Raw genomic sequence first — 25022 nt, forward strand, 5'->3', positions numbered from 1 at the left:
GTGTTGTGGATTTCAGACTTGTTTACCCAGCCTCCACAATCACATAAGCCAATTCTTCTTCTTCTTCTTTTTTTCTTTTTTGGTGAAGGGAAAGGAGCCAATTTATGAAATTAAATAAAGTTCAATGAGGGAGTGAAGAACATGAACTAGGATACCACCGCCCTGGCTGGGCCCAGCACAGCTAAAGCTCAGCACACCATGTATCTCCGGCTTTTCCTCCCCATAAGCCAATTCTTTTAAATAAATCTCTTTATACACACACAGACACACAAACACACACACAAAATCTCCTGCTGCTTCTCCTCTAGGTGGATCCTGATTGTTCAAATACTAATTGCTTAGAAAGCTGTGGTCACATTTGGACAAGTTAAGCAGCTTATTTTGAACATCAAAACCAAATCTGAAAACTTAAAATTAAGACAGAGTATTAGCCTCCTATTTTCAATATGATAAGTTATATCTCATATGTGAATCTACCATTAGAAAAACTTCTGAAATATCTTTAACAGACTATTTAAATTCACATATTTATTAAGTCTTTTATACATAAATTAACTACAGCCATATAAGGTTCATATGAAAAGTTTTGTGCAAAATAATATTTGACACATTTAAAAATACTTTCAAAAATTTACTTTCATTCTTAGGAAGGATTGTAATAGACAAACTTGGGTGGTTTTTAAACTTTTAAATTTTTGTTTAAAGCCATGTAAGAGTATACAGACTACCTTAAGATAAAAGTGAACACATTAAGCATTAATTTAATAACATACATATTATATTAAAATATTTCTATTTTGGGTAATTTAAGAACATATTTGAGATTTTGAATTTGATGATACTTACTATGAGCTTATACTTAGTATTTCTTGGTCTAACACACACACTCTCAATATGAGTATATATACACACTCTTTCTACATACATATATTCATAGTAAATAAACTTTCATTTTTCTAATTATTCTTTTGTTTTCTTTCAGATTTGTGCAGTGGTTCATAAATATATTCTCTATAAATCCTCAAATAGTGAAAGTAGCTCAGAACAAGAATACTGCAGAACAGTAGCATCAGGAGAAAGAGGAAAGCTGCAACCATGTAAGCACTTGGACTGAAATAAGAAAAGAAAAGTCATTAGAAGTCATTGTTCACTTTGGTTGTTAATACTTTTAGTCAAATAATTTTTGAACAGTTAGCTGCTATGCCACTGTTCTCTGTTAATAACTAATAAGATTTATAAGACATCTTGTCTACCCTCAAAATGTTTACCTCTTAGTGTTTGAGGCTGACCAGGGAGGAAGATAGACATTGATTGATCAGTATAATGAGAGAAGGAAGGAAGTATAAAGTTCTATGGGAGCCAGGCATCAGGAAGAACTTCCAGTGGAGTTGACATTTTTTTTTTTTTTTGTGGTACGCGGACCTCTTACTCCTGTGGTCTCTCCCGTCGCAAAGCACAGGCTCCGGACGCGCAGGCTCAGCGGCCATGGCTCACGGGCCCAGCCGCTCCGCGGCATGTGGGATCTTCCCGGACCGGGGCACGAACCCGCGTCCCCTGCATCGGCAGGCGGACCCTCAACCACTGCGCCACCAGGGAAGCCCTGGAGTTGACTTTTGAACTGAGTATAAAGTAAGAGTTAGCTAGATATGACTAGGATTAGGAGTATTAGTATGAGTTAGTTAGATAGAAATGTCTGGGAGTGGAGAAGACTAAAGTGGGCATAACATTTTAGGCAAAGGGAGATGCATTTGCAAAGATGTGGAAGCACGAGAAAACTTTAAGATCAGCCCCAGACATTCTGGAGCTAAAACTAGTTTAATGTGATTAGAATTTAGGTGGTGGGCTCAGTGGTTAGAGATGAGGAATCATAGGTTGTTCAAGGTGAGAAAGACAGCTTTCATCAAGCTACAGGGTATGAATTTTAGCCTAAGGGCAAGAGGGAGTTTCAGACATGTGATATAACATTCTCATTTTAGAAGGATGATTCTGATTGTAGTGTGAAGAACGTATGAATGGGACGCATGAGTGTGGAGGGAGAAAACCAGTTATGAGGTTTTTGTAATAACCAAATATGGTGAGAGTTTTAATTAATTACTGGTTGTAGAAATGGGGAGAAATGGATAGATCTAAGATATATTTAGAAGTTAGATTGGATTGATCTTGGTGATTGTTAAGATGTGGGGTTTGAGAAATACGTTAGAATAAAGGATGTCTCCTAAATTTGGGGATGAGGTAACTCTGAGGATGGTAGCACCATTCACTGACATAGGAAATTCACAGGGAAGGACACTTTAGAGGGTATGTGTGAATACGGTTGGTTTACTTTTGGACATATCAAATTTGAGGTACGTGAGGGTCAACCAGGTATGTGTATGTGTGTACACTTATGAGATACTACTTTCAGCTGGGATCCAGACATCTGTCTCTTCACCTCATGTTCCTTCCATCAGAGTAGGTTTATTTCTTAAGCCAAACACTGTGCTGTTTTTTATTTGGTGTCTTGGTACTTGACTTTAGTTTTTAGCTCCCTTTTAAACATATTTATTTGTTTGCAGTATTACACTTTCCCCAGTTCCCCAGTCTCATTAGTCTGACCTTCCTCCTCTGTGAATACAAGCTTAATCTAGCTCTAGTGAATCATTTCCTTCTTAGAAATTAATTAACTAACTTAATAAACCCTCTGATATATGCCAAGTACTGTGCTAGGTGCTGGGAAAACAATAATGAGTAAAAATAGATATGGTCTTCATCCTTAGAGAGCTTACATTTTAGTGGGGACATAATCATTAATCAGATAATGAGAAAATAAATATAAAATTGAACTTGTGATAAAAACTAAGTAGGAGAGGTATACAATGCAATGAAAGCTTACTATAGCAGGATTTAGCCTGGTGAATTGGCCAAGAAATGACCCCATGGGGAAAAGAAAATTATTCTAAAATTTGAAGAATTAAGTAGAAGTGGAGTTGGTAAAGTTAAGTAGGTAAAGAGGGGAAGGAAGAGATTCCAGATAGAGAAAATAGCATGTGCAAAGCTCCTGCTATGGGACAGAGCATGGAGAAGACTGGGGATTGAAAGAAGGTTGATAGGTCTGGAGCTGAGAAAATGAGGGGAATATGATGCAAGATGAGACTGGAGACATAGGTAGGGGCTAGAGCAGAAAAGGTCTTGTAGGCCATGTTAAGAAGTTCCCATTTTAAGGAAAGAAACTTAAAGGTTTTAAGCTACTAAAATTAGCATTATGAGTCTATTGCAGTAATTCGGATCAGAGATAATGGTAACTTGGATTAAAGTGGTGTGGTGGTGATGGGTTTGGTGAAGTGGATTCATTTAAGGGCAATTTAAGAGGTTAAATGAATGGGAGGCAGTGACTGGATGAGCTAGAGGAGAGAGAGAGAGAAAGAAATGAATGTGATCCCTAGGTTTTTGTTTTTCATTTTTGACTGTTAGGTGTTTGGCTTGTACAGTTTGATGTGCTATTTCCTGAGTGAGGGAACATTGGAAAATAGGGTCGCCATATTTTTCAACTCCAGAGGGCACCCTTCACATTACAGCCTATGTGAATGAATTCTGCTTGAGCTGTGCAATGACAATTCATAGGGCTGAATGCAATTACCTTGATAAGTTAGTTTTACAGTGGTACAAATAATGGGGTAAGGGAATGGGTGGTAAGATCATGAGTTCATTTTTGGCCATGTCCAGTTTGACCAGTCTTTGAGATATCTAAGAGAAGAGGTTAAGTAGAGAGTGGGATATATGGCCCTGAACTGGGCTAGAGATATGATTTGGGAGTTGTGTGTTTATAGATATTAACTGAAATCATGGGTATGGATGAACTTGCCAGAATGAGCAGCTAGAAAACCAGGACTGAGCCCTAAGGAACGTCAACATTTAATGGCTGGTGATATACGTTGAGGCTGTCTTCACTAGAGAGAGAGAGAGAGAATGGCTACAGAAGGCTAGGAAAACCTATAGAGCAATATGGCAGCCAAAGGGAAAGTCAACACTAATGGAAGCTCAAATAAAATGTGGACTGAAAACTATCTGTCAGACTTAGTGTAGGCCAGTTGCAGCTCAAGATGGTGACCAAGGAGCCTCCTGAACTGACCTCCTTCCATGGACACACCTATCCTACAGCTACATATAGAACAACTCCCTCTGAAAGAAATCCAGAAACTAGCTGAGCAACTCTTACACATTGGGTGAATGAGAAAAACCCACTCACATAAAAACGAGTAGGAGAGACTGAGGCACAATCTCACCCAAACTCCCAGCCCCAGCAGAGCAACATACAATGACGAGGGAACTCACAAATCCTAGTTTCTCCCTACGGAGTTTGGATCCAATACCCAGTACCCCAACTTTTAAAACTTCCACCTGAGGGATGGGACCCCCAAACAGGTGTTTGGCTCTGAAAGCCAGCTAGGCTTTCCTCCATGAGACCCACAAGGCTGTAGCAAATAAATGGGATCCTGAGGACTCCTGGTGGCTAACCCCCTCTCTCACTCCCCGCTCAGCACAGAGCCAGCAGACTGAAATGCCCATCTCCCATCTTTCCATGAAAGAGACCTAGTTGCTTATCTTAAAAGCTGAGGGCTTCCCTGGTGGCGCAGTGGTTGAGAGTCCGCCTGCCGATGCAGGGGACACGGGTTCGTGCCCCGGTCCGGGAAGATCCCACATGCTGCGGAGCAGCTGGGCCCGTGAGCCATGGCCGCTGAGCCTGCGCGTAAAAAGCTGAAATCTGAGTTTAGTCTCCTAATATAACACAAATCTAGGGGCCAACTGCAATCTTCTGCAGAGACTGGGAAGCTGGCAGATGCCATCTTTGCGCTCTCCTTCTGCCTCTCTCCAGGTCACTGGTATCTCCCTGAAATGATGTTGTGCATACTTCTGATGCTCCAGTTTCTACAGCTGCTGCTGAGGGGGACACACCTGAGCACACCTGTTATAGTCCCACAGGACTATAACAACTGTTCTTAACTGGCTATTCCCTTAGCGTTCAGCACAGAGGGAAGAGAGAGAAAGGTAATCTTCTCGTCTTTCTCTGAAAGAGGCCTACATGCATACTTTAAAAGCTGCTGCTTGAGGGTCCAGCTTCCAGCGGGGCTGCATCTAGGTTCTGACTGAGATCCTCCTCTTTGGGACACTAACAGGTGTTGGTACACCCTCAACTACTGGGAGACACTAAGAACTAAGAAGGCAGCTTGGACAATCACAACGGTTTAAAAGACAAACGACAGCTAGGGCTGGGCTGAACACTAAGCTCCATCTGGGAGAAGTGGCTCTTTTATCTATTGCATAGAAACCAACACAGAAAATCTAGGAAAATGAAGAAACAGAGAAATACATTCCAAACAAAAGAACAAGATAAAACTTCAGAAACAGACCTTAATGAAATGGAGATAAGTAATTGACCTAATAGAGTTCAAAATAATGGTCATAAAGATGCTCAGTGAAGTCAGGAGAACAATGCATGAAAAGTGAGAATTTCAACAGAGAGACAGAATATATAAGAAAGTACCACACAGATTTAGTGCAGGTCAAAGCTATTCTAATGAGAAGTAACAGTGAAGGTATGACAGAGAAAGCAGGCTGGATGGATTAGCAAAATAGGGATGGAATATAGGGAAATGAGGAGTATGAGAGTAAACAAGCCTTTTAAGGAGTTGATCTTGCAAAAAGGTGGTGGCTAGAAGGGGGATATAGTTGTTGTTGTTTTATTTGCTTAAAAAACTTGAGGGTGATTAAAAGCCTATTGGGGGCTTCCCTGGTGGCGCAGTGGTTGAGAGTCCACCTGCCGATGCAGGGGACACAGGTTCGTGCCCCGGTCCGGGAGGATTCCACATGCCACCGAGCAGCTGGGCCCGTGAGCCATGGCCGCTGAGCCTGCGCGTCCGGAGCCTGTGCTCCGCAACGGGAGAGGCCACAGCAGTGAGAGGCCCGCGTTCCGCAAAAAAAAAAAAAAAAAAAAGCCTATTGGAAGGATCTAGTTGTGAGGGAAAGTTGAATATATAGAAGAGAGAAGGAATAATTGATTTGGAATTTTCCTTAGAAAGTGGGAAGGAATAGGGTTCAAGGCATAGGTAGAAGAATTATATTTAAAGAGGATGTAGAAGGATAGAAAGAGGAGAGAATGGGTTTAGATATTAGTTGGTTTATATGTTTGGAATCAGAAATAAAGGTCTGATGGCTTCTAATTTCCTGTCTGATAGCTTCTAATTTCTCTGTACAGGTGAAAAAAAAGTTCATTTGATGATTGTTAAGGAAAGGAGGTCCAAGGAGCAAACTAATTAGATAAGGTCTGAAGCAGTTGTTATGGAAAGTGGAAACACTGGTTGACCAGAGGAAGAAAGTAGGATTTCCGGGTAGTGTTGGCGATGTATTTGAAGTTGGTGATCAATTTGCCCTGTTGTGTAACTTTCTTTACGGGGCTGCTCAGATATAATCACAAAGAAAGAAGGTAGTTAGGGGCTTGCCAGAGGGAGTGCCAAATTCCAGAAAGGTAAAGGAATACTAGAAAATGTTATTTGAAATAATAGACTTTGTTTGAAATGTAAGGAAATAGGAGGTAAAAAAGGAGAGACTGAAAGTAGAGGTGGAGGTCCCAACGAGGATGAAGAAGAATTGTAGCAGGCGTAGTTGAATTAACAAGCTGGGAAGGTCCTAGAGCCCGCGAGCCACAACTACTGAGCCTGCGTGCCACAACTACTGAAGCCTGTGCACCTAGAGCCTGTGCTCCACAACAAGAGAAGCCACTGCAATGAGAAGCCTGTGCACCACATGAAGAGTAGCCCCCCTCATGCCGCAACTAGAGAAAAACCTGCATGCAGCAATGAAGACTCAACGCAGCCAAAAAAATAAATAAATAAATAAGTTGCATGTTTAAAAAGAAAAATCCAGCTACTGGGAGGTGAGCTGGGGCAAATAGGTGAGATGCCCCTTTACTCCCTCCTCTCCTCCCTAACTCACCAACTCCCCCTTCTGTTGGTGGTTACTTGAGTGGATGTATGTTCTTAATATTCATCTAAATCAAACATACAAATCTAATGAGAAAGAGAAGTTGCTGCAGAAAGGCTATGCATGTTTCCTAAAGTTTCCTAGAAACCAGGCATGACTTATCTCATTTGCAGATTATTCACACCATTAACCTCCGATTAGCATAAAAAATTGAGGAGTCAGTAATATTTAAAGTAGGGCCATAAGTAAGTTAAGTGTTTGTGGTCCACTCTTGTTTAACATTTCCAAAACAAAAAACAAAATAAAAACACAGCACAGAGAAGCAGAGTCATCTGCCATCCCAACATTTGTATTAAGACTTTTCACTTGCTCTCTCCAAAGAAACTAAAGCTGAGTCCAGGGAAATGCCTTTACTACCTGTTTCCTGTATGTATTGGAATGATGGCCAGTGGTCAAGGGCTGACTCAGGGTCATTGGGGCACAGCCACTGTCCTCTCCCTGTCCCCACTGCTGCAGTCTACCATCTGCCCTTAGGTGGAGTTGAAAGACGCTTTTGATTGGGAAGACAATGGCTGTTGAGGGGGATGAACAAAAGGCGACCCAAATGCAGCAACAATTTTCAGGAATTCCTACTTGCTGTATCCCTGGTTTAGTAGATACATACAATTTTTAGGATGTCACATGTAGGACAGAAGTATTAGTGTCCCAGGAAGATAGGGGAGACATCTGTTTCCTTTTTAGCTGCCACCGTATCCTTTACAACTTCCCTCATTAAAGACTGATCAGGCACCAGTTGTTACCTGGGAATCACTCCAAAGGTCTCTATTGCAAATATAGTGGTGAGGTTACAGAAACTGCAAATTAGAAAAATAATATTAAAGATTAAATTAAATACAGTGTATTACAAGACTCCCTGCACATCTCTATGGTAACAACCAAATCATGTATAATCTTAGTTAAGGTGTCATTTTCTTTTTTATTTTTTCTTTCAAGATAGTTAATAATTTTATTATTACTAAAAGAAATTTTTTATCAAACGGAGCATTACCTCCCATTTTACAGAGAAAAATCTCCACTATAGAGTAAGGAATGAGAGTTATTAATGATGAATTATGTAATTTCATTTAAATCACATCTATATGACAAACTATCAAGTTGGTTAGTCTATGAAGAATTTGATATATTTATAAGTCAAAGGCCTTTATAATTAAGAAAATTACTATATTTAAATATATACTCCCTTCTTTGTTCTGCTGATAATTTCACTGCAAAATCATGGTTGGTAGACTGACATCAAAGAAGACTTGCTAAGAATTTTGTTCCGTTAAGTGGACAATTTCACTAATTTCATTAGCTTTTTTTTTGAGTCTTTTTTTAAACTTGAAGTACAGTATAGCTGATTTTCAAGGTTGTGTTAATTTCAGTGTAAAACAAAGTGATTCAGTTATACATATATCTATTCTTTTTCAGATTCTTTTCCCTTATAGGTTATTATAAAATATCTAGTATAGTTCCTTGTGCTAAACTATAGGTTGGTTGTTGGTTATCTATTTTGTATATAGTTGTCTGTATATGCTAATCCCAACCTCTTAATTTATCCCTCCTGGCTCTTTCCCCTTTGGTAACCATAAATTTGTTTTCTATGTCTATGAGTCTATTTCTATGTTGTAAATATGTTCATATTTATCTTTTCTTTCTTTCCTTTTTTTTTGATTCCACATATAAGTGGTATCAATATGATATTTTTCTTTCTCTGTCTGGCTTACTTCACTTAGTATGATAATCTCTAGGTCCATCCATGTTGCTGCAAATGGATATAATATCTTTATCCATTCATCTGTCAATAAACATTTAAGTTGCTTCCATGTCTTGGCTATTTTAAATAGTGCTGCAGTGCGATTAGGGCACATGTGTCTTTCCAAATTACAGTTTTCTCCAGATATGCCCCCGAGTGGGATCCCTTGATCATATGGTAACTCTATTTTTAGTTTTTAAAGAAACCTCCATACTGTTCTCCATAGTGGCTCTACCAATTTACATTCCCACCAACAGTGCAAGAGCGTTCCCTTTTCTCCACACCCTCTCCAGCATTGTTATTTGTAGACTTTTTGATGATGGCCATTCTAACCAGTGTGAGGTGATACATCAGTGTAGTTTTGATTCGCATTTCTCTGATAATTAGTGATGTTGAACATTTTTTTCACATGCTTATTCACCATCTGTATGTCTTCGTTGGAGAAATGTCTATTGAGATCTTCTGCTCATTTTTTGATTGGGTTGTTTTTTGATATTGAACTATATGAGCTGTTTGTATACTTTGGAAATTAATGCCTTGTTGGTAGCATTGTTTGCAGGTATTTTCTCCCAGTCTGTAAGTTGTCTTTTCATTTCGTCTATGGTTTCTTTTGCTATGCAAAAGCTTTTAAGTTTAATTAGGCCCTATTTGCTTATTTTTGTTTTTATTTCTATTATTCTAGGAGATGATCCAAAAACATATTGCTGTGATTTATGTCAAAGAGTGTTCTGCCTATGTTTTCTTTTTTTTTGAATTTTATTTTTTTTTTATATAGCAGGTTCTTATTAGTTATCCATTTTATACACATTAGTGTATACATGTCAATCCCAATCTCCCAGTTCATCCCACCCCCCCCCCACCGTGGCTTTCCCCCCTTCGTGTCCATATGTTTGTTCTCTACATCTGTGTCTCAATTTCTGCCCTGCAAACCGTTGATCTGTACCATTTTTCTAGGTTCCACATATATGTGTTAATATACGATATTTGTTTTTCTCTTTCTGACTTTCTTCACTCTGTATGACAGTCTCTAGATGCATCCACATCTCTACAAATGGCCTAATTTTGTTCCTTTTTATGGCTGAGTAATATTCTATTGTATATATGTACCACATCTTCTTTATCCATTCTTCTGTTGATGGACATTAGGTTGTTTGCATGACCTGGCTATTGTACATAGTGTGGCAATGAACATTGGGGTGCATGTGTCTTTTTGAATTATGGTTTTCTCTAGGTATATGTCCAGTAGTGGGATTGCTGGGTCATATGGTAATTCTATTTTTAATTTTTTAAGGAACCTCCATACTGTTCTCCATAGTGGCTGTATCAATTTACATTCCCACCAACATTGCAAGAGGGTCCCCTTTTCTCCACACCCTCTCCAGCATTTGTTGTTTGTAGATTTTCTGATGATACCCATTCTAACTGGTGTGAGGTGATACCTCATTGTAGTTTTGATTTGCATTTCTCTAATAATTAGTGATGCTGAGCAGCTTTTCATGTGCCTCTTGGCCATCTGTATGTCTTCTTTGGAGAAGTGTCTATTTAGGTCTTTGGTTATTTTTTTTTAACATTTTTTGATTGGGTTGTTTGTTTTTTTAATATTGAGCTGCATGATCTGTTTATATATTTTGGAGATTAATCCTTTGTCCATTGATTCATTTGCAAATATTTTCTCCCATTCTGAGGGTTGTCTTTTTGTCTTGTTTGTAGTTACCTTTGCTTTGCAAAAGCTTGTACATTTCATTAGGTCCCATTTGTTTATTTTTGTTTTTATTTCCATTACTTTAGGAGGTGGATCAAAAAAGATCTTGCTGTGATTTATGTCAAAGAGTGTTCTTCCTATGTTTTCCTCTAAGAGTTTTATAGTATCTTGTCTTACATTTAGGTCTTTAATCTATTTTGAGTTTATTTTTGTGTATGGTGTTAGGGAGTGTTCTAATTTCATTCTTTTACATGTAGATGTCCAGTTTTCCCAGCACCACTTATTGAAGAGACTGTCTTTTCTCTATTGTATATCCTTGCCTCCTTTGTCATAGATTAGTTGACCATAGGTGTGTGGGTTTATCTCTGGGCTTTCTATCCTGTTCCATTGATCTATATTTCTGTTTTTGTGCCAGTACCATATTGTCTTGATTACTGTCACTTTGTAGTATAGTCGGAAGTCAGGGAGTCTGATTCCTCCAGCTCGGTTTTCTTCCCTCAAGACTGCTTTGGCTATTCGGGGTCGTTTGTGTCTCACACAAATTTTAAGATTTTTTGTTCTAGTTCTGTAAAAAATGCCACTGGTAATTTGATAGAGATTGCATTGAATCTGTAGATTGCTTTGGGTAGTATAGTCATTTTCACAATATTGATTTTTCCAATCCAAGAACATGGTATATCTCTCCATCTGTTTGTATCATCTTTAATTTCTTTCATCAGTGTCTTACAGTTTTCTGCATATAGGTCTTTTGTCTCCCTAGGTCGGTTTATTCCTAGGTATTTTATTTTTTTGTTACAATGGTAAATGCGAGTGTTTCCTTAATTTCTCTTTCAGATTTTTCATCATTAGTGTATAAGAATGCAAGAGATTTCTGTGCATTAATTTTGTATCCTGCTACTTTACCAAATTCATTGATTAGCTCTAGTGGTTTTCTGGTGGCATTTTTAGGATTCTCTATGTATAATATCATGTCATCTGCAAACAGTGACAGTTTTACTTCTTTTCCAATTTGTATTCCTTTTATTTCTTTTTCTTCTCTGACTGCCATGGCTAGGACTTCCTAAACAATATTGAATAATAGTAGTGAGAGTGGACATCCTTGCCTTGTTCCAGATCTTAGAGGAAATGCTTTCAGTTTTTCACCATTGAGAATGATGTTTGCTGTGGGTTTGTCATATATGGCCTTTATTATGTTGAGGTAGGTTCCCTCTATGCCCACCTTCTGGAGAGTTTTTATCATAAATGGGTGTTGAATTTTGTCAAAAGCTTTTTCTGCATCTATTGAGATGATCATATGGTTTTTCTTCTTCAATTTGTTAATATGGTGTATCACATTGATTGATTTATGAATATTGAAGAATCTTTGCATCCCTGGGATAAATCCCACACGATCATGGTGTATGATCCTTTTAATGTGTTATTGGATTCTGTTTGCTAGTATTTTGTTGAGGATTTTTGCATTTATATTCATCAGTGATATTGGTCTGTAATTTTTTTTGTAGTATCTTTTTTTTTTTTTTTTTTTAATGGTACGCGGGCCTCTCACTGTTGTGACCTCTGCTGTTGTGGTGCACAGGCTCCAGATACGCAGGCTCAGTAGCCATGGGTCGTGGGCCTAGCCGCTCTGTGGCATGCGGGATCTTCCTGGACCGGGGCACGAACCCGTGTCCCCTGCATCGGCAGGCGGACTCTCAACCACTGCGCCACCAGGGATGCCCTGTTGGAAGATTTTTAATCACAGTTTCAATTTCATTACTTGTGATTGGTCTGTTCATATTTTCTATTTCCTCCTGGTTCAGTCTTGGAAGGTTATACCTTTCTAAGAATTTGTCCGTTTCTTCCAGGTTGTCCATTTTATTGGCATAGAGTTGCTTGTAGTAGTCTCTTACGATGCTTTGTATTTCTGCGGTGTCTGTTGTAACTTCTCCTTTTTCATGTCTAATTTTATTGATTTGAGTTCTCTCCCTCTTTTTCTTGATGAGTCTGGCTAATGGTTTATCAATTTTGCTTATCTTCTCAAAGAACCAGCTTTTAGTTTTATGGATCTTTCCTATTGTTTTCTTTGTTTCTATTTCATTTATTTTTGCTCTGATCTTTATGATCTCTTTCCTTCTGCTGACTTTGGGTTTTATTTGTTCTTCTTTCTCTAGTTCCTTTAGGTGTAAAGGAACCTGCATCCCATAGGTTTTGGATCATGACGTGATCATTGTCATTTGTCTCCAGGTAGTTTTTGATTTCTTTGATTTCTCCAGTGATCTCTTGGCTTTTTAGTAACCTATTGTTTAGCCTCCATGTTTTTGTTTTTTTTTACATTTTTTCCCTGTAATTGATTTCTAATCTCATGGCGCTGTCGTCAGAAAAGATGCTTGATATGATTTCAATTTTCTTAAATTTACTGAGGCTTGATTTGTGTGCCAAGGTGTGATCTATCCTGGAGAATGTTCTGTGCGCACTTAAGAAGACAGTGTATTCTGTTATTTTGGGATGGAATGTCCTATAAATGTCAGTTAAGTTCATCCTGTTTAATGTTTGGTTTAAAGCTTGTGTTTCCTGATTTATTTTCATTTTGGATGATCTGTCCATTGGTGAAAGTGGGGTGCTAAATTCCCCTACTATATTTGTGTTACTATCGATTTCCCCTTTTACGGCTGTTAGCATTTGCCTTATGTATTGAGGTGCTCCTTTTTTGGGTGCATAAATAATTACAATTGTTATATCTTCTTTTTGGATTGATCCCTTGATCATTATGTAGTGTCCTTCTATGTCTCCTGTAATAGTCTTTATTTTAAAGTCTATTTTGTCTGATATGAGAATTGCTACTCCAGCTTTCTTTTGATTTCCATTGGCATGGAATATCTTTTTCCATCCCCTCACTTTCAGTCTCTATGTGTCCCTAGGTCTGAATTGGGTCTCTTGTAGACAGCATATGTATGGGTCTTGTTTTTGTATCCATTCAGCAAACCTGTGTTTTTGGTTGGAGCATGTAATCCATTCACGTTTAAGGTAATTATCGATATGTATGTTCCTATGACAATTTTCTTAATTGTTTTGGGTTTGTTTTTGTAGGCCCTTATCTTCTCTTGTGTTTCTCACTTAGAGAAGTTCCTTTAGCATTTTTTTGTAGAGTTTGTTTGGTGTTGCTGAATTCTCTTAGCTTTTGCTTGTCTGTAAAACTTTTGATTTCTCCATCAAATCTGAATGAGATCCTTGCCGGGTAGAGTAATCTTGGTTGTAGGTTCTTCCTTTTCATCACTTTAAATATGTCATGCCACCCCCTTCTGGTTTGTAGAGTTTCTGCCGAGAAATCCGCTAACCGTATGGGAGTGCCCTTGTATGTTATTTGTCGTTTTTCCCTTGCTGCTTTCAATAATTTTTCTTTGTCTTTAATTTTTGCCAATTTGATTACTATGTGCCTTGGGGTGTTTCTCCTGGGTTTATCCTGTATTGGACTCTCTGCACTTCCTGGACTTGGGTGGCTATTTCCTTTCCCATGTTAGGGAAGTTTTCGACTATAATCACTTCAAATATTTTCTCAGGTCCTTTCTCTCTCTCTTCTCCTTCTGGGACCCCTATAATGCGAATGTTGTTGCGTTTAATGTCCCAGATGTCTCTTAAGCTGTCTTCATTTCTTTTCATTCTTTTTTCTTTATTCTGTTCTGCAGCAGTGAATTCCACCATTCTGTCTTCCAGGTCACTTATCCGTTCTTCTGCCTCAGTTATTCTGCTATTGATTCCTTGTAGTGTATTTTTCATTTCAGTTATTGTGTTGTTCATCTCTGTTTGTTTGTTCTTTAATTCTTCTAGGTCTTTGTTAAACATTTCTTGCATCTTCTCGATCTTTGCCTCCATTCTTTTTCCGAGGTCCTGGATCATCTTCACTCTCATTATTCTGAATTTTTTTTCTGGAAGGTTGCCTATCTCCACTTCATTTAGTTGTTTTTCTGGGGTTTTATCTTGTTCCTTCATCTGATACATAGCCCTCTGCCTTTTCATCTTGTCTATCTTTCTGTGAATGTGGTTTTTGTTCCATGGGCTGCCGGATTCTAGTTCTCCTTGCTTCTGCTGTCTGCACTCTGGTGGATGAGGCTATCTAAGAGGTTTGTGCAAGTTTCCTGATGGAAGGGACTGGTGGTGGGTAGAGCTGCATGTTGCTCTGGTGGGCAGAGCTCAGTAAAACTTTAATCTGCTTGTCTGCTGATGGGTGGGGCTGGGTTCCCTCCCTGTTGGTTGTTAGCCCTGAGGCAACCCAACACTGGAGCTTATCCGGGCTCTTTGGTGGGGCTAATGGTGGATCTGGAAGGGCTCACTCCAAGGAGTACTTCCCAGAACTCCTGCTGCCAGTGTCCTTGTCCTCATGGTGAGACACAGCCACCACCCTACCTATTCAGGAGACCATCCAACACTAGCAGGTGGTCTGGCTCAGTCTCCTATGGGGTCACTGCTCCTTCCCTGGGTCCTGATGTGCACACTGCTCTGTGTGTGCCCTCCAAGAGTGGAGTCTCTGTTTCTCCCAGTCCTGTCAAAGTCCTGCAATCAAATCCCGCTAGACTTCAAAGTCTGGGTCTCCAGGAATTCCTCCTCCTGTTGCCGGAACCCCCAGGTTGGGAAGCCTGACGTGGGCCTCAGAACCTTCACTCCAGTGGGTGGACTTCTGTGATATGAATGTTCTCCAGTTTGTGAGTCACCCACCCAGCAGTTATGGGATTTTATTTTATTGTGATTGCACCCCCTCCTACCATCTCATTGTGGCTTCTCCTTTGTCTTTGGATGTAGGATATCTTTTCTGGTGAGTTCCAGTGTCTTCCTGTTGATGATTGTTCAGCAGTTAGTTGTGATTCCGGTGCTCTTGCAAGAGGGAGTGAGAGCACGTCCTTTTACTCTGGCATCTTGAACCAATCTCCCTTCCTGTTTTCTTCTGGGAGTTTTACGGTATCCAGTCTTACATTTAGTTCTTTAATCTATTTTGGGTTTATTTTTGTGTATGGTGTTAGAGAATGTTCTAATTTCATTATTTTACATGTAACTATCCAGTTTTCCCAGCACCACTTATTGAAGAGACTGTCTTTTTTCCATTGTATATTTTGCCTCCTTTGTCATAGATTAGTTGACCAGAGGTGTATTGGTTTACCTCTGGGCTTTCTATCCTTTTCCACTGATCTATACTTCTCTTTTTGTGCGCCAGTACCGTACTGTCTTGATTACTGTAGCTTTGTAGTATAGTCTGAAGTCAGGGAGCCTGATTCTGCCAGCTCCATTTTTCTTTCTCAATATTGCTTTGGCTAATCTGGATCTTTTGTGTTTCCACACAAATTGTAAAATTTTTTGTTCTAATTCTGTTAAAAATACCATTGATAATTTGATAGGGATTGCATTGAATCTGTAGATTGTCTTGGGTAGTATAGTCATTTTGACAATATTGGCTCTTCCAATCCAAGAACCCACTATATCTATCTGTTTGTATCATCTTTGATTTCTTTCATCAATATCTTATAGTTTTGAGAGTACAGGTCTTTTGCCTCCTTAGGTAGGTTTATCCCTAGGTATTTTATCTCTCGTAATTTAGCATATTGCTTGGAATGAGACAGGATGTAACTAAATAAACATTAATAATATGATTTCACCTATCTTCGTGTGGGAGAAGATACAGGAAAAGAACTTAGTTTTATTGAGTCCTTGCTATGTGCCCAGCAAAGGTAGGGATTTTTACCCAGGTTCTTCATTTAATCCTCAGGATACTATAAGATAGCTATTACTGACTCATTGCACAGGTAAATAAGCTCAAAGAGACCAAATAATTTGCTTAAGACTAGATGTTACTAGTGGCAAAATTAGGACTCAAATCAAAGTAGACTCTCTAGCATAATGTTCTCAAGGTCCATCAACATTATCTCAAGTGGTAAGATTTCCTTCTTTTTATGGCCAGATAATATTCCATACCACATTTTCTTTGTCCATTCATCCATCCTTGGACACTTATGTTATTTCCATATACTGGCAATTGTAAATAATGCTGCAATGAACATGCGGGTATATATATCTTTTTAAGTTAGTGTTTTTGTTTTCTTTAGATAAATATGTAGGGTTGGAATAGTTGGATCATACGGTAGTTCTATTTTTAATATTTTGGGGAACCTCCATACTGTTTTCCATAGTAGCTGCATAAATTTACATTCCCACCAACAGTGCACAAGTGCTCCCTTTTCTTCACATCCTCATCAACACTTATCTCTTGTCTTTTTGATAATAGCCATTCCAACAGGTGGTTTTGAGTCGTATTTCTCTGATGATTACTGATGTTGGGCACCCTTTTATGTACCCGTTTCATGTATGTCTTCTTTGGAAAAATGTCTAATCAGGTCCTTGGCCCATTTTTAAATTGTTTTGTGTTTTTTTTTTTGTTTTTTGCTATTGAGTAGTATGAGTTCTTTATATATTTAGATATTAACCCGTTATCAGCTATATGATTTGTAAATAGTTTCTCCCATTCTGTAGGTTGCCTTTTCATTTTGTTGATGGTTTCCTTTGCTGTGTAGAGCTTTTTAGCTTGAGGTAGTCCCATGTGTTTATTTTTGCTTTTGTTGCCTTTGCTTTTGGTGTCAAATAAAAACAAATTGCTGCAAAGACTGACATCAGGGAGCTTACCACCTATGTTTTCTTCTAGGAATTTTATGGTTTCAGGGCTTATGTTCAAGTTTTTAATTCATTTGGGTTAACTTTTTGTATGGTGTTAGATAGTGGTCCAGTATCAATCTTTCACAGGTGGCTGTCCAATTTTCCCAACACCATTTATTGAAGAGAATGTCCTTTCCCTACTATATATTCTTGGCTCTTTTGTCATAAATTAAGTGACTGTATATGTGTGAGTTTCTTTCCAGGGATTTCTATTTTGTTCCATTGATCTATGTGTCTGTTTTTATGTCAGTACCATACTGTTTTGATTACTGCAGCTTTGCAATATAGTTTGGGATCAGGGAGTGTGACGCTTCCAACTTTGATCTTCTTTCTTAAGACTGCTTTGGCTTTTTGGGGTCTTTTGCAGTTCCATACACATTTCAGGATAGTTTGTTCTATTTCTGTGAAAAATATCATTGGAATTTTGATAGGGATTGCTTTGAATCTGTAGATTGCTTGGGTAATATAGAACTTTTCTTTCTCTTCATTTTTTCTTTTATTTGAGGAGTTTTCTGCTCAGCTCCTTTTCTCATCACCCTCAATTCCTTCACTGTGGGTATCTCCTAAAAGCCCTTTTCTTCTCATAAGTCAGTTAACTTATGTGTGCTCATGGAGTCACTATAGAAGATGCCCACGTTTGTGTTTTCAAAACTCTTTATCATCAGCTATTCCCTCCAACTCAAGGCCCAAATTAAAATTTTTAACTGTTTATAGGACATCTTCACTCAGATATGTCATTGTCCTCTCAAATGCAAAGTCAGAACTCTTAGAAAAAGAAAGACCTCAAAGAAAAACCACCTCAGTGTCTACTGTGGTCAAAGAAAATACCATAATTTTTAATCACCTAGTCTAGAAAACTTGAGACCATATCAGTTCCTTCTTTTCCTGCATTTGCCACACTAGATCAATATAATATCTCTTTTCCTGATAAATATTTATTAGACTTTTTCCTTTCTTTCCACTCCTGCTGCCAACAGAGCTTCCTTTGACGCTTGTCTTGTTAGTTCCACTCCTCTCATTTATCTGCAATTTATTTTCCTTTTATAAGATTCTTTATTCTCAGGCTAATTTTCCTAGAACTATACTCTCATCACAACACTCCCCTAGTAAAGATACTAAAGAGGCTCTCTAGGACATGGTTTGAAATTGAATTCAACATTATGAATTGCCTCGAATTAGTCTGCACCCTTTGTTTTTTACCTTCCTCACTCAAGGTATTTTCCACTTTCTTTCATGAGTCCACGAGCCATAGACAATATGTTAATATTCAGCTTCATTCCATTATTAGTGTGATTTCTTTCATCTGAAGGGTCTATCTTAGTTCTCTGGCAATATAAATTCTTAATGCTCCCTGTCCTCCGGAAGTTTTCTCCTGATGCTCAAGATAGCATTGATTTTTTCCCATCTCTGAATTATTATTATGCCTATCAATAAAACAAATAATTATATTTGAAAAATATATCATGTGTTTGCTCTGATTTATCCTCCTTTGGTTTTATGTGTACCCTCCACTCCTCCTTCCCCAACCAGTTTAATTACAAGCATCTTAAAGGCTGAGATTATCCTTATGCTCTATTTGCATCTATCATAGCAATGAAACATAGTAAAGTACTCAGAATGTAATTGTGAATCGATTAATTTAATTAATGTTTAACATGAAATCTTATCTCCCACTCCCACAGAATGTTTAACAGGATTGCTCCAAAATGTAAAAACAAATATGACAGGCATACCTTGGAGATATGGGTTCAGTTTCAAACCACCGCAATAAAATGAATACCACAATAAAGTGAGTCACACAAAATTTTGCTTTCCCAGTGGGTGTAAAAGTTATTTTTACACTATACTATAGTCTATTAAGTGTGCAATAGCATTATGTCTAAAAAAAGACTGTGCATACCTTAATTAAAAAATACTTTATTTCTCAAGAAATGCTAACCATCACCAGAGCCTTCAACAAATCATAATCTTTTTGCTGGTGGAGGGTTTGAAATATTGCAAGAATTACTAAAATGTGACACAGAGACATGAAGTTGAGCAAATGCTGTTAGAAAAACGGCTGTGACAAACCTGCTTGACAAAGGGTTGCTACAAACCTTCAGTTTGTAAATTGAAGCACAATAAAGTGAGGCATAATAAAATGAGGTATGCCTTTAATTGGATAGCTGGGTGGTATCAAATTAAATCAAGAAAATAAAAATTTAATTTTTAGGAACTAAGGCGAAAACTATTATAATGGAACATTTATATTCACCTATAGTTTGGATCCAGGATCTTCACACGAAACACATACATTCCGGAATGGTCCAAGGGCCAAACTAAATGGTTACGGTTAGACTTGTTGATAATCTCATATGGTTGATTTAAGTCTCCTGGTTTTCCAATAGCATAAGAAAAACAGTGCTTATAGTTCTGAGTAGAAAACAAAGACAAAAACCTTTAGGTCATTAGCTGACTTTAATATACAAAATTATATACTCATATATTTATTTTGGAAAATTATTTAGAGATATAATAGTTATTCCTATCCCTTCTATCATTTTAGTGTAGTATAGTATTTTTAGAGGCTATCTTGGGTTCAAGTTTGATAAAAAGTGAAGCTTAGTGAAAGAAAATGCTGTGTTTATTTATTTGCAAACAATAATACATTAGGGTGTTGAGAATCTGTAAGCATTTAATTTCCCTAAATTGAAAACCACAAAATCCTTCAAGGATGCTTACTTTGGGACAGACACTATTTTGATCATAAGGTATGGATACAGTAGTCAAATCTTCTCCTAAGACTTTTATTTATCCCTATAACCACTACTGTCTCTCTGTGGGTCTCATTTATTTATCTCCTGTTCCCTTTTTAAAAAGCATAAACACTATATATTTTTAAAGTTACTTTATTAAAGCTAAGGTAATAAAATAAAATCCTAAAATAATACATGGCATTTCTTCTGGATTCTTGTAGGTCCTGTATGCTTTCACACCCTACTTAAAGTCTTGCTTGTCTGTCATGTATTCTCAGTGAGGCTGAATTCTTTCTATAGCTTTTGAGTGAGTAACTCCCATTTATTCAAGTGGTATTTACTTCTTGTTCTTTCCTTCATATTCTCCCTACATTTTGACATTTTTCAGTATGCAGATATTGTATTCTTTCTTAACTCTACTTGGTTTTGGAGATAATCAGGACAGTTCATATAGTTCCCTTATTTGGCTATGGGATCTGGTATACATAGAAGTCCCTTCTATAGCTCTCTCATTTTACCTTATTTATATATACTCCAGTATTTACCCTCCTGTTTGAAAATTTTTTTTGAAGGTGAATATTGCCTTCACACTGAAAATTCCTCTACTTTCCTTCTTAACAGGTCATTTTCTTTTACATAGGTGAATCATTCCATAATTATATTTTAATTATAAGTCCCATCCCTAAAACTCTTTTTTTTTAGAGGCTGTGGCCTCCCCCATTGCGGAGCACAGGCTCCGGACGCACAGGCCCAGCGGCCATGGCTCACGAGCCCAGCCGCTCCGCGGCATGTGGGATCCTCCCGGAATGGGGCACGAACCCGTGTCCCCTGCATCAGCAGGCGGACTCTCAACCACTGCGCCACCAGGGAAGCCCATCCCTAAAACTCTTAATGATTTTTTACAATTTCATGAAGTGTTACTGTATGTCTTGATAAACTGCAAAATAATTCTTCTATCTCTCTCCCTTATCACATTTACTATTATTTCTTCCCTTTGTCTACCTTTCTACTACTGCACTCTCTGGCACATTTATAAAGCAATATGTTAGGTGTACATTAATGAAAAACAAGTAAGAGACTCATCATTATTATTTTTTTCTTTTGAACATCAAAAAATTCATTTCTACCTTTATTTGTATGTAAGTACTTGTTTATTTATTTTTGAGATATAATTGACCTGTAACATTATATTAATTTCAGGTATACAATGTAATAATTCAATATTTGCATATAGTGTGAAATGATAACCACAATATGTCTAGTTAACATCTATCACCATACATAGTTACATTTTTTTTCTTATGATGGGAACTTCTAAGATCTGCTCTCTTAGCAACTTTCAAACATACAATACTGTATTATTAACTACAGTCACCATGCTGTACATTGCATGCCGATGACATTTTATGACTGTAAGTTTGTACCTTTTGACCACCTTCACCCATTTCACCCCCTACGTGTGGCAACCAATCATTTTTTGATGTACCCTAACTTGAAAACATGATATGTCTTCTTCTTACTATTTTTTTGTTGGTGGAGTTTCTCGTAGGCCAACACGGGCCTGGGAACTTCTTGTTCTACCAAGTGAGTTAATACATGAAACCATGAACTTAATTGAAAGAATATGTGGCACATACTAAATATGTGCAGGAACTGGACACATATCCTCACAGCAATGTATTGCTGATGAGGACACATTCATCTTCTATCATTACAAGTATTTTTTGTGTATAGGCACCTGGGAATATTTATATTGTTTCCAACTTTCTACCTAGTTATTTCCTAATGTGAAAGATGATTCCCACTGATTGTTGCTCCTATTTTTGTGTCATGCCTGATATTTCCTGTTGTAGTAACAGACTTTTTTTTTTCCAATTATTGTGTTTTTCCCTTTTCTTTTTAAGTTGAAAGCCCACTTGATCAAGCTATATAGCCTCTAAGAAAACACGTCAGCCCTGACCTCATGAATTACAATTCTTTTTTTTTAACATCTTTATTGGAGTATAATTGCTTTACAATTGTGTGTTAGTTTCTGCTTTATAATAAAGTGAATCAGCTATACATATACATATATCCCCATATCTCTTCCCTCTTGTGTCTCCCTCCCACCCTCCCTATCCTATCCCTCTAGATGGTCACAAAGCACCGAGCTGATCTCCCTGTGCTATGTGGCTGCTTCCCACTAGCTATCTATTTTACATTTGGTAGTATATATATGCCCATGCCACTCTCTCACTTAGTCCCATCTTACCCTTCTCCCTCTCCATGTCCTCAAGTCCATTCTTTATGTCTGCATCTTTATTCCTGTCCTGCCCCTAGGTTTTTCAGAACCTTTTTTTTTTTAGATTCCATATATATGTGTTAGCATATGGTGTTTTTTTTTCTATTACAATAGCCAGGACATGGAAGCAACCTAAATGTCCATGAACAGATGAATGCATAAAGAAGATGTGGCACATATATACAATGGAATACTACTCAGCCATAAAAAGAAACAAAATTGAGTTATTTGTAGTGAGGTGGATGGACCTAGAGTCTGTCATACAGAGTGAAGTAAGTCAGAAAGAGAAATACAATTCATCTTTAGCCAAGGACATCTCGGATTACTATGTCAGTCATGTCCAGAAACTCAACTCACATCCTGAGTTATAAGTATGTAGCCAGCCATTCATAACCCACATTCTCCCTTTCCTTCTCAAACTCCAACATTAAGTTGGAAGAACCTGTGAAAATGCCACTTTTGTTTATGAGTCCTTCAGATTTTCTCTTGAGAATTTACAGTCTCTAGAGCTACTTCGCAGATTTTTATGCAAGTGTCATTCATCCTTGTAGAATCAGGACTATGTAGCAATTGGAAGGCTATTTCATTTCAGGTATATGTTTCAGGAAGAGAGCACCTCTGATTGCCATGTTGAATAAATATACAGTGACACTCTTCAGTAAGCATAGCCTTACTCACTAGGACATAAATAGTCTTTGCAGGTACCTGCCTTCTACTATATGCAGACTCCAGACTGAATCCACCCTTTTAGTTGTGAGCTTTTTGTCTCTCATATGGTAGAACTGAACACTTAGGGCCTGGTGTGGGCACTCTAGAATCTTTATAGAATGTAAGCCACTACTTCAATGTTTCTTAAATGTGGTCCCCAGATCAGCAGTATCAGCATCACCTGGGAACTTGTTAGAAATGCAAATTCGGGGGCTTAGCCCCAGATCTAATGAATCAGAAACTTTGGAGGTAGGACCCAGAGATCAGTTTTAGCAAGTCCTCTAGGTGATTCTGATGTCACCTCGAGGTGATTCTAAAATTTGAGAACTACTGCACTGTATCATACCTATTGAGGCAATCTCCATGACTGTTAATTATCAGGTAGCTCATCCCTTCCTAGGAGTATGTTATTTTGTCATATCTTATAACATTTGGGTGCCCTTTGTGAGATTCTGTGTAAGAGGGTCACTTACATTTACCCTCAACCCCAGATTCTTGGATGTCCTTCAACAAGAAGTTAGAAGGGTAAGTTTTGTTCTTAACGGATTCCATTACTAGTTTACTTCCTTATGATTTTTTAAATAGCAGAATAATACTGTTTGTAATAGGTGGGTGACCTATAATTAATGAATTAGTTCCACAAATATTTATTGAGCACCCGTAATGGGTTAGATGCTGGGGATACACCAGTGAACAAAACAAATAAAATTCCCTCCCCTTATGGAGCCTACATTTCAGTTGGGGATCCAGATAATAAATAGGATAAGTAAATAGACTATATAATGTGTCAGAGAGTTATAAATGCTAATGACATTAAAGAAAATAGGGAAGGGAGATAGCAACTGTCACGGGGTGATGTTTAACTTTTTCGGTAGAGTGGCCAGGGAAGTCTTCATTGATAAGTTGATTTTCAAGTAAAGACCTGAAGAAAGGCATTAGCTAGTCATGATGGGGGTGCGGTGGGGATGGGGTGCAGGGAGTCCTGCTGGCTTTGTCATAACTCTAAGTGACATGGGAGCCATCACATGGTTTTGAGCAGAAGAGTGGCACGTTCTGATTTATGTCTTAGTAGGATCAGTCTTGGTGCTGTGTTGTGGATGGATTCATGGCAGGCAAGCCCGAAGCAGGGAAACCATTTAGGATGCTATGGTTATAACCCAGATGGTTGGTGATGGTGGCTTGAAACAGTATGGTGGCAGTTGGGGTGGCACAGGGTGACCAAATTCACAATATACTTTGAAGAAAGAGCCAACAAGATTTGCTGAAAGACCAAATGTGGAGCATAAGATGACATTTAGCTTTTATCCTGAGCAAACTGGGAGGATGGAATTTTTATTAACTGAGGTGGGAAAGAATGTTGGGGGAGTATGTCTGGAGGGTGGATATCAGAAACTCAGTTTCAGACATGTTAAGTTTGAAGCATCATCAGTTTTCTTGTTTGTTGGAATATTCCCATCAGTAAACATGTGGTTATTTTTCTCAATTATTAAAAAAAAAAAAGACCCTTTCTTCAACCCATTGCTCTCCAGCCACTACACTATTTCTCTCCTTACTGCAAAACTCCTCTGCAGAGACTATTCTTGTCTATTCTTGCTGCTTTGAGTTCTTTTTTTTCCATACTAATTAAACCCACTTCAGTAGGGTTTTGTCTCTCACTATCCTACGAAAACTGATCCTGTCAAGGTTACCTGTTACCTCCCTGCTGCTGAAGTAAATGATCAAGTTTCAATCCTCATCATAGTTGACCTATCTTAGTAGTGAATTTAGCACACTTGATCCCTCCCTCCTTCTGGTGAGACTTGCTTTACATGAGGTCCAAAACATCATACTTGCCTGGATCTTCTCTTGCTTCTTGGATTATTCCTTTTTCACCTCCTTTGCCTCTCCTCATTTCCCCCATCTCTAAATACTGAAATGACCCCAGATTTAGTCCTTTTCTTTTTACACCTATATCAGGGGTTCATAACCTCATAGTGAGTGTGTATAAATATATAAAAATAGATTTAAAAATATATATAAAGTTGTATTTTATTTTTATATGGGCCCCTTTGGCAATCTGGTGAAGCCTATGGACTACTATGGGCCCCTCTCAGAATGTTTTTAAAAATAATAACATAAAATAGGTTGCATTACAAGGGAAACTAGTTATAAGGAATTTTAGTTGTCAAAATA

At 38.0% G+C, this 25022-nt stretch overlaps 1 protein-coding gene across 1 annotated transcript in view; it reads right to left on the reverse strand.

Annotated features, from left to right (window-relative positions):
- Positions 1 to 826: 826 nt before the first annotated feature.
- Positions 827 to 25022, reverse strand: part of CATSPERE (catsper channel auxiliary subunit epsilon) — a 239501-nt gene continuing 215305 nt past the window's right edge. Inside the window, exons 20-22 of the mRNA XM_019920606.3 lie at positions 19381 to 19538; positions 7758 to 7811; positions 827 to 1110 (exon numbers count right to left, since the gene is read on the reverse strand). Of these exons, the coding sequence (XP_019776165.3) occupies positions 957 to 1110; positions 7758 to 7811; positions 19381 to 19538 (366 nt within the window). The 3' untranslated portion in view covers positions 827 to 956. The remainder of the gene's footprint in view (positions 1111 to 7757; positions 7812 to 19380; positions 19539 to 25022) is intronic.

The sequence above is a fragment of the Tursiops truncatus genome, chromosome 1, assembly GCF_011762595.2.
Source record: "Tursiops truncatus isolate mTurTru1 chromosome 1, mTurTru1.mat.Y, whole genome shotgun sequence".
Lineage (NCBI taxonomy): Eukaryota > Metazoa > Chordata > Mammalia > Artiodactyla > Delphinidae > Tursiops > Tursiops truncatus.